At 49.0% G+C, this 14,743-nt stretch overlaps 1 protein-coding gene across 4 annotated transcripts in view; it reads left to right on the top strand.

Annotated features, from left to right (window-relative positions):
- RGS3 (regulator of G protein signaling 3) overlaps positions 1 to 14,254 on the top strand; it is an 834,919-nt gene extending 820,665 nt beyond the window's left edge. For all 4 annotated transcript variants that reach the window (XM_085609985.1, XM_085609988.1, XM_085609990.1 and 1 more), the window contains 4 exons: positions 6,530 to 6,631; positions 7,456 to 7,517; positions 9,232 to 9,398; positions 12,878 to 14,254. In XM_085609985.1, the coding sequence (XP_085466111.1) occupies positions 6,530 to 6,631; positions 7,456 to 7,517; positions 9,232 to 9,398; positions 12,878 to 13,063 (517 nt within the window). In that variant the 3' untranslated portion in view covers positions 13,064 to 14,254. The remainder of the gene's footprint in view (positions 1 to 6,529; positions 6,632 to 7,455; positions 7,518 to 9,231; positions 9,399 to 12,877) is intronic.
- Positions 14,255 to 14,743: the final 489 nt, after the last annotated feature.

Genomic DNA, 14,743 nt, shown 5'->3' on the forward strand with positions numbered 1-14,743 from the left:
CAGGAAAGACCTCAAGACCTGGTACTTCGACTGACCCGGAGCTGCTTCACCCCCTTCCACCCCCCACCCACCCCCCCCCCCGGCCCTTGAGACCCTCACGGGTGAGTAGCGCACTCTATAAACCACTGATTGATTGATTGAAGGATGGAACCTTCATTCGGTTTTAGGTCTGTGCTCTCTGAATGCCTTCCTCTAGAAGGAGAAATTCAAAATGCTCACTTTGGCCCAGGTTCTCTCTGCCCAGGATCCAAACAGAATTGTTGCCCGAAACCTGCAGGATGCATATATTCATGACCCATCCTGCTGTCCCTCAGACGCTAGCTGCGATTCCGCTTGGCATTGAGGCCTTCCTGCCACCCATAAAGGGAAGGGTAATGCAGGTTCGCACAAGCAATACCATCACCATTGATATTGAAACAAGCAGGAGGGAGTGGGGTCTCGAGTCCTGTTCCAGGAGGTACTGATTTTCTGAAGTTGGCTCGCACTTCAGGGAAATTGCCTGATTTTGAACCACCAGGCAGGACTTTTAAACACCAGGTCGGATAAAGACAGCCTATGGCCCCTGGCGGATCACCATTTGCTTCTACACCCCAAGGCGGCACAGTCAGATGTGCTGTAGCAAAATTGCTCCACATTGGAGTTCCCAAGAATGTACTTTCTAGAAGACTCATTCAGGCTAGAGTTTCCGCAACTGCCTCTCCTGCCCGAGTTCTGAAGATCATCAGAAGTGAACAGGCTCACTTCATCCTAGTGGCTCCAGATTGGGCCATGGGACTATGGTACTGGAACTTCTGGGCATGAGCATTTGTCCTGCCATCAGACTAGCACTGCTGGACCATCTTATGTCCCAGAAGCGGGGTAGAGTTCTGCACCCAAACCATGGCAATCTACACCAACATTCTTTGAGATTGAGCAGCGGCAATTTGCTGTCTTTTGACTACCACCAACGGCTGTGGATGTCATCCTTGCATGCAGGAGTCCCTCATCATTGGCTGGTTCTGGGATACGTTTGTGGCTTGGTGTGGAGTCCACAACAGGACCCCTTAAAGACCAAACCGTTGGATGTGTTACTGTTTGTTCTGTCTCTAGCCCAGCGGGGCCTTGCAGTGGGCACTACCAGATGTTATTTGTCTGACCTTACGACTTTTTTGCATTTATCGGGCCAACCATCCTTCTTTAAATCACCTATTGTGATTTGTTCTATTAAAGAATTGACACACATGTTCCCTTTCAAAGCTTTTGGGATGCCACAGTGCAACCCTAATTTAGTCTTTTCTCATGTGCACTCTATTTGAGTCCATGCACTGCTGATCGTTGTGCTGTCTAACTCTCCAAACTGCCTTTCTTATGGCAATCACTTGTGCGTGTTGCATTAGTGAGCTCAAGGCTCAGTGCCTTACATCACTTTTTCCCAGACAAGATGGTGCTGAGGACTATAGCGGCCTTGTTGCCAAATTTTGGGCTGGTGCTTCACTTTGGGCACTCCAGTACTCTTTCAACGTTCTTTGCCTTGCCACACCCCTAGAAAGAGGAGGAGAAACTCCATCGATTGGACCCCAAAAGAGCCTTACACTTCTACATAGATCACAGCTAAGACCATCAGGTGGGCAATCAGCTCTTTGCTGGGCTCTCTTGTGCAAAGAACGGTAAGGCAGAGCAGAAAAGGATTCTGTCATGGTCTTTAGTCCTCTGCATTAGGATCTGCTACACACTGACCAAAAATCAGCCTCCTGGAGGCCTGAGAGCCATGTCCACCAAGGCTGCTGTCAGGCTGAAGGCGTCAACAGGCATGTTCACCAAACACTACTGTGAAAAGCATTTTACCTGTTTGGCCCTGCAGGACCTTCTGATCTGAGTCCCCTCCACCTTCGAGAGATACTGCTTTGCTATCTTTTCTAGAGGTGAGGCATCTGTGGTTAGAAGCATACATCAAAAGAATAAGTTACTTACCCTCAGTAACACTCTTTCTTGAGGGTTGTGAATCCAACCACAGATTCTTTCTGCCCTCCCACTTCCCTCTTTAGGGGAGCGACCTCTTATTAACATCTAAAAGGTCCCAATTTAGAGATTTGCATAAGGTACCTCTGATTCTGTTGTGCTCTGTGTCCAAGGGCCCAGCAAGAGTCTAGCAAGAAACAGACGTTGACTCCGGAGGTGGCGCTAATATGCAGCCCCGCTCCGTCACTTCCTGGGCAGAATAAAGTCAACATGGAGTCGTGCTGTGCCACCTAGTGGAATGCGGGAGCACAGCTATGAAAACGTATCTGTCCAGTCTGGAGCGTGGGGGATATTCCAAAGGTGCCGAATCTGTGGTTACACAGAGTGTCCTCCAGAAAGAGGGTTATCGAGGATGAGCAGAGCCGCTGCAATGATGCGCTGCTGCTTCATTTTTCACCTGGTTGGGGATATGACGCATTTACTACACAAACCACCATCTGCTGCATAATCTGCAGCTTTTAACACGCAAAAATTGTTTCCAGCTCAAACAGATCAAAAGTTATTGTAAAACATGGGGGCGTGTTTTGCGCGCAGTGGAAGTCCCTTTACAGAGGTTAACTGGTCATCTTACGGTCGCTTTTGTCTGTATTTTGCTGTTAAACTTGCACTAATGAGTTGAAATCTTAACCCAGACAGTAAACATTACAAAATAATGAAGTAATGGTGTGAAAAATGTGCCACATTATGCCGTATCATTTGCCTTTTCTTGCTGCATATTGTACTGAACCCTTCCGGATAATTTGGTGCTCCCATGCCGCATAATTCCGGTGTCCCTGAAGATAAGTACCTTGTACATGACAGGGTTACTGTGACGAGATCAAATGAAACCGATGAGTGGTTTGCTCCAGACAGAGCTGGGGGTGAAGCAGGACAGTGTGCCCTTTACAGCGCATTCTTACATGCCATGGGTATCCGTGTATGTCTTTCTATATAGGGCATTATACGAATGGGTTCCATTGAGAGACAGCCTTCGTCCATTAACCCTGGAAAGCTTCCATGAGGGGACCATCGTAATCTTTTCTTGTATGAGACCATTGAACGGCTTGCATCAGACGACATTGAATTCTAGCTTGGATCATCTAAAACTTTGTACCATGGAACAATGGAATACTGGAGTCTTTCTTTGAGCCTCAAACACGCTTTGGGTGTAAAACTTTGCAGCCCTTTACGGAAAACAGTGGCTGCTCTCCTGCAAGGGGCGTTGAAAAGCATCTCACTGGATCCATTGGATAATGTTCTGGATGGACCACTGAACTCTCTCCTGCAGGAGCCGTGGAAAACTCTGGCAAGGTGACATATCGTGCACTTTCAGCATTGGTGGCCATTGAATACTTTGCAGAGTAACAGTGACCGGTTCATTACTGGGCTCTGCCCGTGAGCAAAGCCAGGGCTCTAACCCTGTTAAACGCCTTTCTGGGAAGAGATGATGCCAAAGGCCGCTTATAGCCAGATGTCCTCGCCCCCACACCCCCTCCTCCAATAATGTATGTTTGAAGACTATTGATTTATCCACGCATTCCTAGAGCGATGCATCGGCCTTTTCATGTTCACTGTGGAATGCTAGCGCCACCCACTGGGATGCTCTCGGCATCAACAATTTGTTTGACAGCATGTGACACTATCCCGGAAGTGCTGCAGGCTGTGCTCAAAATAGTTAGCAAATTAGCAAGGATATAAGGTGCCGATGGGTCATCCGGCCTCTTTGTCTATCAGGAGTTAGTGGGCGGAGCTGAGGCCGAGGGCATAGACAGGACAAATCGAGTCAGCAGCCTGTGTCTGCAATGGAGCACTGGGCGCGAGTACTCACTGCAGGCTCCCTTCCCAAGTGCTGCTTCTGTGCCTCTTAGAAGCATTAAAGTGCCAGTGAGGCGTGTCACTGCTGCAAAGGAGTGCGGGGACGGTCCTTTCACAGTGTTACGTACCGTTTTGCTAAATGACTATGCCTGTGCTTGTGAACTCTACAACCAAGTAATTCGCGTGTGCAATTCATAAATAGAGTGCAGTCTAGCAATATAGGTGCAGGAAATCCACAGACAAATGTGGCAATCTAGACAGCGCCATGAAACCCTCATGTCCGGGGACTGAACGCCAAGAACGAACCAGCTGACTTGAGTGAGTAGGGTGGTGTAAAGGTGAACATCACATTATTTCAGAAGCTTGGATAGTTAACTCGGCCTGGCCATATATAGAGAGCCACACATAGAAGACACTGCTCTTGTGAGTGATACGGTGCTCCTGGGAAGTGCTGGGCCTTAGAGTGCCTCGGATGGATACTGCCCTGCTAAAGAAGAGTGCCAGCACTGCCCTTTCCAAGTGTGGCCGCTCTGCTGAGGTGTGACTCACTGTTTCCTTGGAAGTCCTGCAGCGCAGCTGAAATGTGTCAGTGCGGTCCCATTTAAGCATGGCAGTGCTTCTCGTGCACCCTTAACTGCAGAGAAGTGTCAGTCCTGCTTAATTTAGCATCCTCATTTTGAGTGCTGTCGACAAATGTCCGTAGTTGGTATGTGGGGTGAAAAACGCTGGTATTGTCCCTCTGTCCAGAGTGGGATATTGATGCTGAAAGCTGCGTGCACTTTGCCATTCGGAGTATTGCAGTGCCCCTGGAGATTGGCAGTGCTGGTACATTTAGTGCATTGCAGTGTGCAGAGGTAGGTAGGCACCAGTGTTGCTGGAAAGGGGCAGATACTTTCCATAAAGTAGGTTGTGGTGGTTCTTACACTCGCATGCGCTGTCCCATTCAAAGTGTGGTTGTGCTAGGGATGATTGGCAGCAGGGCCCTGTTCCAGGTTGTGCCCGGCTCCTGGGGAGTGCAGGCCGGGACCTGGTCTGCCTTCACGGGCCCGTCTCCGGTATTGCGGTGCTGCTGTGAAGTGCCTGTCGGCACCTGGCCTGCCCTCCAGTGGCGTTACATGATGGACCCCCCTGCAGAATGTGACGAGGGGCCCCTGACTCTTCCATGTATCACATATATTATTGACCTTGTATTGATGACCCCCTCCCCCCCCCTCCAGCAGTGCTCTGCGTCATCTTCGACTGAATGCTGCGACTTCAAGGGGGTCTGTGGGTCGCTTCAGTGGTGAGGTGGCTTACTGAAGAGACCCACAGTCCCCCTGAAGTCGCAGCATTCAGTCGAAGACGCACGGTTAATCTGTCATTGAGGTAAACAGTGTGTGGGTAAACAAAGCACCTCCCCGTAGGTCACGGGGTGACGTCCGTATTTATCTGCACTCTGTCCCTATTGCTGCACTTTCAGCGCTGCAGAGCCTGACTAATGTTTCTTAACTTGTAATAAATGCAGTGTGCATTTGGTTTCTGCAGCTCGGCCTCTGATTGACTGCTCGCCGCCCGCCCCCTGCTCCTTCCCTGTGGTACGGATTCCTCAGGCCATGTGCTGTTGGAGTTTTGCCCTCCTCCCCTCAGAAAATGTTTCGCATTCAAAAATAGCCTGGCGTCATTTTTTGGCACTTTTTTTTATCCCTCTCGCTCTCCTGAAAGGCTTCTCTATTCCTATGATTTGCTGCTTTTCCGGTCTGAGCACGGCTGCCATGGCAACCGCTGGAGAAGTCATCATAAGTAGCCGTGCCAGCAGTCTTACTTCATAGCGGGCTTGGGTCCGGTGCATGAAGGGCACTGCTCCAGTCGGGAAGTCATCGGCTGTCGACAGAGATTCTAAGCGCTGCTCTCACCGCATTGTGTGACCCTGGGCAAATCACTTCATCGCACTGTCACCCAGCGACCTTGTTTGCAGGAATTGGATGTGTTGGGGAACAGTTGTTCACCACTTTATGAAACTTCTAGCGTTCTCACAGAGAGCCCTCACATTCTAGCGGACTCCAAAGCCTCCAGTACCCCGGCTCCTGCACCACATGTGTTCGAGGGGCTGGACTGGCACGCCTGGATCTTCGCCTGTACAGGCAGCTGGGCAGCGCCGAGCCCGCACTTGGAAGCAGAGGGCTCCTGAGGCGGACTCGTGATTCAGAGGAGCTCCTTCGTTACTGAGAGCAGGGGGCATCGGAGCTCCGGGAGCAGGAGATCTCAAGGGCGGCGATGCCCTTATTCCGCGACAGTGCCAAGCCACCGAGCCTGGACTTCCACGCGGAGATGCTGCTGGCCGTGCACCGCAGCAAGAACGCGCCGGCCAGCGTGCAGCGGCGCCACACCATGAAAGAGTACGTCCTGGAGCGCTGTGCGAAAGCCAGAATTAAATGAATGCGTTCCCGTTTTACACCTTCATTCTGTTCGCTTGCCGTTCCTGTTCTTTCTTGCACCCTGCAGTACAGTCCTCTTACCCACACTCTTCCCGTAGGACCCCTAGTCTACCCCCCCCCCCATCCCCCGCCCCCAGGGAGTAGTTCTACTCATTTAATTGCGGTGTTGCTTGCGAAGGGTGGGAGATGGTCTGCTCTGTGGTGAGTTCTTAGGGGGTCGTTAGCTTGGTGAAGTAGACTGAAGCGGGGCAGTGAACCTCACGCTGAACTCTTGTAAACAAGTGAAGCTTGGTGGTGCTAACCGCGCTCTCTGTCCTCCCCAGGGCCAAAGACATGAAGAACCGCCTGGGCCTGTTCCGGAGGAGGAACGAGTCCCCGGGAGCCAACCCCGGGAGCAAGCTGGAAAAAGCCATGAAGACCGTCAGGTAAGTGCCCTCCCGCCCCCTTCCTCCTATGCTTCTGCTCAAGAAGTCGGCACTGTTAGGTGTGAATGAAGCATATTCCTGTCTGCTGACGCCCTTTTATCGATTATCCTTGTATCTTCACTCCTGATGTGTGCATGTAGCTGCTAGATGTCTGTAGCGCGGCGCATCTTGGCGCCCTGTGCCTCGGTCTGCACGCTGTTTTGTGCTGGGTGTAGGTACTCCCTCTGAGTGGTGGGTTCTTTCAACCTCACATAAACACCCTCCATTGTACTTGCTCTGCTTGTAAGTATGCCCCCTCCTGCTGCAGCAGTGATACCGCTGCTCCTAAGCGTATCCGATATATCGATTCTTGTAAGGACTCTTCTCTGAGGCTCTAAGAGCTAATCTGTAAGTGCCATTGCTTCTGCTGGAACGTTATCGGTTCTTTTAAGAGTTATTTCGATTACTTTCTCTTTGTTGTGCACCGTGTAAGACAAACGAGTGTGTTGACGCACTGGTCTGCACACATTCCTGTGTCCTGTAAGCCTCAGGTTAAAGTTAAAGCAGGGTAGGCTCAGCCTTTCATCTTCGTAAGGGTTGTAAAAATGAGTACTGTTGCCTTGAATAATCTGCGTCAGACTGCTCTGCCTGTGTAGCCTGCTCCTGACCTTGTATATCATATACATGGTCCTTGCTGTTTCTGATAAGGACGCGTTCGGCTGTGTCTGCCCCAGAAGGCTGCTGTTTGTGCCAGGTTGGCCAGGGTGGCACAGTGCCCCAGAAGGATGATAAAGTGCTTGCAGATGCTTTGTTCTTAGTCTTACTGTTCTCTCCTTACCCTGCAGGCCTCTGCCCGAAGATGCTGTCAAGTGGGGCGAATCCTTCGACAAGCTATTGTTACACAAATGTAAGTTTTGTGCCTTTCTTACTCCTGCCACCCTAATGTAGTGAACATTGATCAATGTAGCCTCCACTACAAAGGGCTCTTAAATAAACGGAAGTTCATGGTGAATGTTTTAATGCATAAAGAGACAGTCATTCCATCGTGCACGCCCTGTCGCTCTTGGGCACCTACTCCGATCCCTACAAGTGCAGAAATATCTAGATACTCGTGTTCAGGATGTTTTGTTGGGATCACAGAACTGGTCCAGTTAGGACCCTGAGCGCCAATGCCATGGCTCAGTCCCGGATTCATCCACCATCCTGCAGCTGCACATACCAGCTCCCACACGGGTGGCAGTGAGACTTTCCGGCCCTCCTCGGAGGGCCGGCTTTAGTCCCAGTGGGACTGCGCTGGGAATCCGTAGCAGGGACAGTACTGATGCTTTCAGGAGGCCTGATATACGCATGATGGGTTCGCGGTGGCGATGGGTGCACACCAATTACATCGATCACCATAGGTTTGATTGCAATCAGTTGTGCCTTATCATTGCCTAGACTGGCGCATTACCTAAACCTGACCATTAACTTAACCTGCCTAGTACGCCTGCCTGACCATTAATTTGACTTGACCATTAACTAACCTGGTCAATACACATAACTGAACATTAATTTGACTTGATCATTACTTTGGCGTGATCATTACTTTGGGCAGGGCCTTACTGTAATTGATGATTACTTGACTTGGCGCTTGCTCGCAGATTGATTAGGACAACAGTTCGAATAGTATGTCTACTCAGTCGAAGTGACAGTCATGCAGTAAAGGTCATAGCATTGGTTCTTCAAGGGGTTGTCACCTAAAAATCATAATCAGATGAAGTCATGGTTGGCTCAAAGTAAAGTTCAGCTGGAACTAACAGTCAATGGAAATAATGGCCCGGCTGAAGTAATAGTCCTAAGTCATGGGCAAATGGAGGTAATGGTGGGGCCAAAATAAAACCCAGGGCAAAGTAGTAGCGAGTCAAAGAAGTCCAGTCCCTGTATCCCTTCAGGAGGAGGCTGATGCTGTATTTCAGGTCCATCTTTCACCTCATGAGCCGCCTCCTGAGGAGCCCTACAGTTCATTCATTTTGGACCCTTCTCCTGCAGGGAAGCGGGCCATCGACAGCAGGAGTGAATGCAGTGTTACAGCTCTGGGTTTTTAAGCCCCCTTCACCCTGCCATTTAGGCCCATTCACTCCACTAGAAACAGGCCTCATTTGGTCCCTTGTGGTGGATCCCTAAGGCAGTAGCTAGGATTGCTCTAATGTAGCACGAGCTTTACCCATCATATCAGAAAGAAGATATACATTCCACCCTATCCCAATATACCATTGTCTGAGTCCTCGTTTATTAGCCCATGCCAGTTCAAACCAAAGCTCAGTACCCATCAATGCCTTGATGCCTTGGCATTTACACTAAGCGTTGTAGACTGCAAGTCCCTGTGTAGAGAGAGTATGTGGTGAGGTGTAAAGTCTTCACTATAAGACATCTTCCCTTCTGATTGATTCAGTGCACTTCCTTCCAGCAGCAGTAAGTGGTCATGTGGTCTGTTGTTGGTGTTCTGTGATTTCTGCTGTTCTTGGCTAGACCTTTGGCTGGCTGCTGTTGGGTCCGGCTCGTATGCTGTATGTACCGGTCTCTGGACATTGACTGTGTACTCCAGATCCTAGCTCTAAGTGCCCTGATGTTCTTCTTTGCAGATGGCCTGGCTTCCTTCCGATCTTTCCTGCGCACTGAGTTCAGCGAAGAGAACCTGGAGTTCTGGCTTGCCTGTGAAGACTACAAAAAAATTAAATCTCAGTCCAAGATGATTTCGAAGGCCAAAAAAATCTTTGCAGAATATATTGCAATCCAGTCGTGCAAAGAGGTAAGAGTGGTGGCTGTATGTCAATGTCCTTTTAAGTTAAATTAGTGGTGATTACAGAGTGCTTTATACTTGAGGAGGGCTGCCTCGCGACACTATGTCACTAACAGAGGTGGGGAGGGGGGTTGAAGAAAGTCTGAAGCACCGAAGGTTCAGGTCTGCAGACCATCATGCGTCACCAGTACTGCTCCATGTAACATCCAACCTGTAAATGTTCTTACGTATCTCTTGATGATCTGTGTATCACTTGATGCCATGTACATCACTTATGTTAGAAAGGTTACTGGTTCGTATTAGGCACAAGTGCAAGGTTTCGCCTAAACTCAAGCGCTTAGCGTATTCTTGTAATTCAAGAGGGCTCTGCTGCGCGCGTGCTATACCACCGATAAAGCAACTCCGGGTACTAAAGCTAGAACCTTGGAAGATTGAGAGGCTCCCTCGGCCCCAGTGGGCTTCTGAGCTGTGACCTGCAGATTTCTTAGGGATCTCTACAGCAGGTGCTCAATCCGCTGAGTTATGTCATGTGTAGTTCCTCGAATGCCGACTTCCAGAAGAAGGGTCATTTTAACACTTAATTGTATGCTCTGAGTCTTTCGAGGCTCGTTGGAAGGTACATACATGTACTGTGGTTCTTTGATGCACTATAGTGTAAACCTGGATGAATTGGTTTGATCTCAAGTTAACTTGTACTGTGGCAAAAGGCTCTGATCTTGAGATCTGAAGGTATGCGGTTGTTCTGTGGTGTACGGCTTTCTGGACTTGTGGAGTAGTACAGCAGCGTAACACTGGCTGCAGCCTGCAGATCTCGGGGTGTGTGTTGGGTAGTACTGCGGTGTAACGATAGATGAGGTCTTGAGATCTCTAGTCTGTAGGGCGGTAATAGGGTGTGAAACTGGCTGCAGCCTGCAGATCTCGGGGTGTGTGTTGGGTAGTACTGCGGTGTAACGATAGATGAGGTCTTGAGATCTCTAGTCTGTAGGGCTGTAATAGGGTGTGAAACTGGCTGGGGTCTGCAGATCTCAGGGTGTGTGTACTGTGGTGTAACGATGGATGAGGTCTTAAGATATCTAGTCCTTAGGGCTGTAATAGGGTGTGAAACTGGCTGCGGCCTGCAGATCTCAGGGTGTGTGTACTGTGGTGTAAGGATGGATGAGGTCTTATGATCTCATGTCCTTAGGGCTGTAATAGGGTGTGAAACTGGCTGCAGCCTGCAGATCTCAGGGTGTGTGTACTGTGGTGTAAGGATGGATGAGGTCTTATGATCTCATGTCCTTAGGGCTGTAATAGGGTGTGAAACTGGCTGGGGTCTGCAGATCTCAGGGTGTGTGTACTGTGGTGTAAGGATGGATGAGGTCTTGAGATCTCTAGTCTGGAGGGCTGTAATAGGGTGTGAAACTGGCTGGGGCCTGCAGATCTCAGGGTGTGTGTACTGTGGTGTAAGGATGGATGAGGTCTTATGATCTCATGTCCTTAGGGCTGTAATAGGGTGTGAAACTGGCTGCAGCCTGCAGATCTCAGGGTGTGTGTACTGTGGTGTAAGGATGGATGAGGTCTTATGATCTCATGTCCTTAGGGCTGTTATAGGGTGTGAAACTGGCTGGGGTCTGCAGATCTCAGGGTGTGTGTACTGTGGTGTAAGGATGGATGAGGTCTTGAGATCTCTAGTCTGGAGGGCTGTAATAGGGTGTGAAACTGGCTGGGGCCTGCAGATCTCAGGGTGTGTGTACTGTGGTGTAAGGATGGATGAGGTCTTATGATCTCATGTCCTTAGGGCTGTAATAGGGTGTGAAACTGGCTGCGGCCTGCAGATCTCAGGGTGTGTGTACTGTGGTGTAACGATGGATGAGGTCTTAAGATATCTAGTCCTTAGGGCTGTAATAGGGTGTGAAACTGGCTGGGGTCTGCAGATCTCAGGGTGTGTGTACTGCGGTGTAACGATGGATGAGGTCTTGAGATCTCTAGTCTGTAGGGCTGTAATAGGGTGTGAAACTGGCTGCAGCCTGCAGATCTCAGGGTGTGTGTACTGTGGTGTAACGATGGATGAGGTCTTAAGATATCTAGTCCTTAGGGCTGTAATAGGGTGTGAAACTGGCTGGGGTCTGCAGATCTCAGGGTGTGTGTACTGCGGTGTAACGATGGATGAGGTCTTGAGATCTCTAGTCTGTAGGGCTGTAATAGGGTGTGAAACTGGCTGCAGCCTGCAGATCTCAGGGTGTGTGTACTGTGGTGTAAGGATGGATGAGGTCTTGAGATCTCATGTCCTTAGGGCTGTAATAGGGTGTGAAACTGGCTGGGGTCTGCAGATCTCAGGGTGTGTGTACTGTGGTGTAACGATGGATGAGGTCTTGAGATCTCTAGTCTGGAGGGCGGTACTGGGCTATACAAGTGAATGTGGTCTTCAGGTCTTATGGTGTCTGTAGGGTGGCTTTGGGATGTAAAACTGGGTGCCGTTTTAAGATGTTGGGGTGTCTGAGGGTCTAGAGGTGGAATTTTGACTGATGCGCGCAGTTGTAGTATGCTTTTTTCACATACAATTTAAGTTCGACTTAATGCAAGCATCTGTCTAACCGGAAACAGTGTAAAGTACTGAAATCGGGTGAATGACGTGAACAAATCTGTAAAATCAGACATAAGTTAGCAGCGTTTGCCACGATGCCATTAAGGTTGTATCCCATAAACACACGTTTCTTTTGCTTGACTGGGCGAGCCTTACCCAAAGGCTGTGCTGGGGAAGGTGTCTGACGGAAGTCATATTCCGGTACCGTGGACTCCTGCTCCGATTACCATACAGCAAAGGCCCCATTTGCAATTGGGCGATTTCAGGCTCAAGCTCCCGCCAGCCCGGAGACGGGATGACACGTTGGAGCACATTGCATCCGCCACATGTATTTTACTCTCCCGGTTTGTGACAGATGATATCTGACATGAACAGGGTGAGCACGGGGTTAGGCGAGTGTCGGGGACTGGAGATTGTGTCTTTTACAGTTTGTATCCAAGAAAAGCAGGGCCCTGACTGTAGATGATGCGATGTGTTATGAAAGGGATTTGATGCAGTTTTTGTGGACTGGGAACCAGTGCAGTGACTGTCATTTGGATGTTACCTGATCTGATCATATTTCTTTAGTCCAAGTTAGTTCCCAACTACAAGATTCTGAGTGTGTCCTAGCTGGCAGGACATGGCACCAGTGCCATTTCAAGTCTTGGTGGCCGGATAGCAGTGTCCGCCAGAGTCCGCTCAGCGCATGCCAGGAATGGCGAGATACTTCTCAGCAGTTTAAAGTGGTAAAAGCAGCTAATAGATACTCAATCACTTAGCTGTTTGACAAAGTTCTGGGTCGAGTCTTCCAGACAAGTGGAGAGCACTACTGGGGTGGGTGGGTGTATGTGCATGTGTGGGTGTGTGACGTTGATCAGTGTATCTCTCAGAAATACTCCTATACTTGCTGTAGTGACTAAACAGATCTATTGTTCATGTCCTGCAGGTGAACTTGGATTCATACACCAGGGAACACACCAAAGACAACCTTCTGAACATCAGCCGGACCTGCTTCGACCTGGCCCAGAAAAGGATATACGGACTGATGGAGAAAGACTCTTATCCCAGATTTCTCCGCTCGGACTTGTACTTGGATTTAATCAACCAGAAGAAGCCGATCCCGCCCTTGTAGACCTGGGCATGGCCGTCCTGGGGAGATCAGGAGGTGTATGTTTACATGGAGCCAATGGCAGCCTCACGCCTCTCCGTCAGTGGATGCGTTGGTGTTTCTTCTGGTGCCAAGGTGTGGCAACCATAAGTCTAGGCCGGCTGGGTCCTGTGGAAAGCCAGCTGCACCTCAAGAGGCCAGTGGGACAGGAGTAAGTGCCCGTCTGGTGCTGCCCCCAGAATCTTCCCTTCTCTCTGGTACGATAGATTTCTGGGAGTCCATCTCGGCGTCTGCTGCATGAGCCGCAAGGGCTCCTGTGAAGTGGGGCGCAGAAGGCACGCAAAAGTGGGCACGCGTACATGCTTTGGGCCCACGCATGGTCATTGGGAGCCACAGAATGTATTCTGGAGCCACAACATTTCTCGTTTGGGGGTTTCAGCACGAGGAAGGAAAAATCTGGAAAAGGGCAAATATGCTGCACTCGTCCAAAGATGGAAATGGCGACCCCCCCTTCTCAGGGGCACTCTGTCATTGGCAATGAATGAGATGGACAAACGCAGGATGCAATGACTTTCTGCGGAAGCTAGAGCTTGTTTTTCCGAATTCCTTCCTGCCATTGAGGGCTGATAGAGCTGCCCCAGGTGGGGTGGTCTGCAGCTGCTCTTTCTGACTTTTGACTCCAGAATTATTTATTACGAAGCCAAGCTGTAACTGGATGCTTAAATGCCTTTATTGTTTTTTTTTATAGAAAAGTCTTTCAAATTCTTTATTTTCTTATTTTACAAGTGCAATATTTTTTAATAAGTTCCTTTATAAGTTACAACCATGACTGAACCTTATTCTATTTTAGGAGTCTGTACACATTTTCTAAATAAGAGGCTTACTTAATTTACAATATAAAGGTAACTTGTAACGTTGTGCTCCCTGGCAGCAGGCCGCTGGGGTACTAGGTCCTTGTGTGTACATTTTTATTATGTTTGACAAAGGTCACAGGAGCTTGTAAATACATCTGTTTAAAAGGACGTCTCATTGCTGCAAATAACAATGAAATATGACGGGGAAAATGCTTTCCCTTTTAGACACAAACTGTTTATTAAGAGTTTGACAGAATGACACATTATATTGTACATTGTTTACAACTCAGAGCATCTCAAAAACTGCAAAACAACGAATGATGTCATCGCGTTGGATAAATAAAACGAAAAACAAAAATAATTAGTGTTTCTTGGTTTCTTGACTTTCCTGCAGTTTTTTCATGTTCGCTATTACCAGGAAAGGTTAACACAATTGTGTTGACTGTGTCTCTGTATTGTGTTTGGCTGGAACAGGCCGCCGTGGCATTGATCTTAATAGATGTTGTGCCCTCCCCGACTCCCGAGTGGGCCTTGAAAGAGGTATTATTCTTGTATTTGAAAGCTAATGCACGTATTTGAAATGTCAACCCGACTTTAACCCGGTATAATTTAGGGACCGGTGTTCCCTCACCTTTTGTGTGTGCCGACTCGTTTCTGCATGCAAGTCACGCTTACCGACTTAGGCTTATACAGATGCAAACCCCCTTTTGAAATACACCAAATGTGTTTTTACAGTTGTGTAAAGATTTTTCATGTGAGTAAATCTACTCCCAGAGCGACAAGGGAGTACTTTAGGGCACGAATGACCTCAGATTGTGTACACGCACACAAACGTACACGTTTGTGGATA

Source organism: Triturus cristatus, chromosome 1_2, assembly GCF_964204655.1.
Source record: "Triturus cristatus chromosome 1_2, aTriCri1.1, whole genome shotgun sequence".
Classification (NCBI taxonomy): Eukaryota; Metazoa; Chordata; class Amphibia; order Caudata; family Salamandridae; genus Triturus; species Triturus cristatus.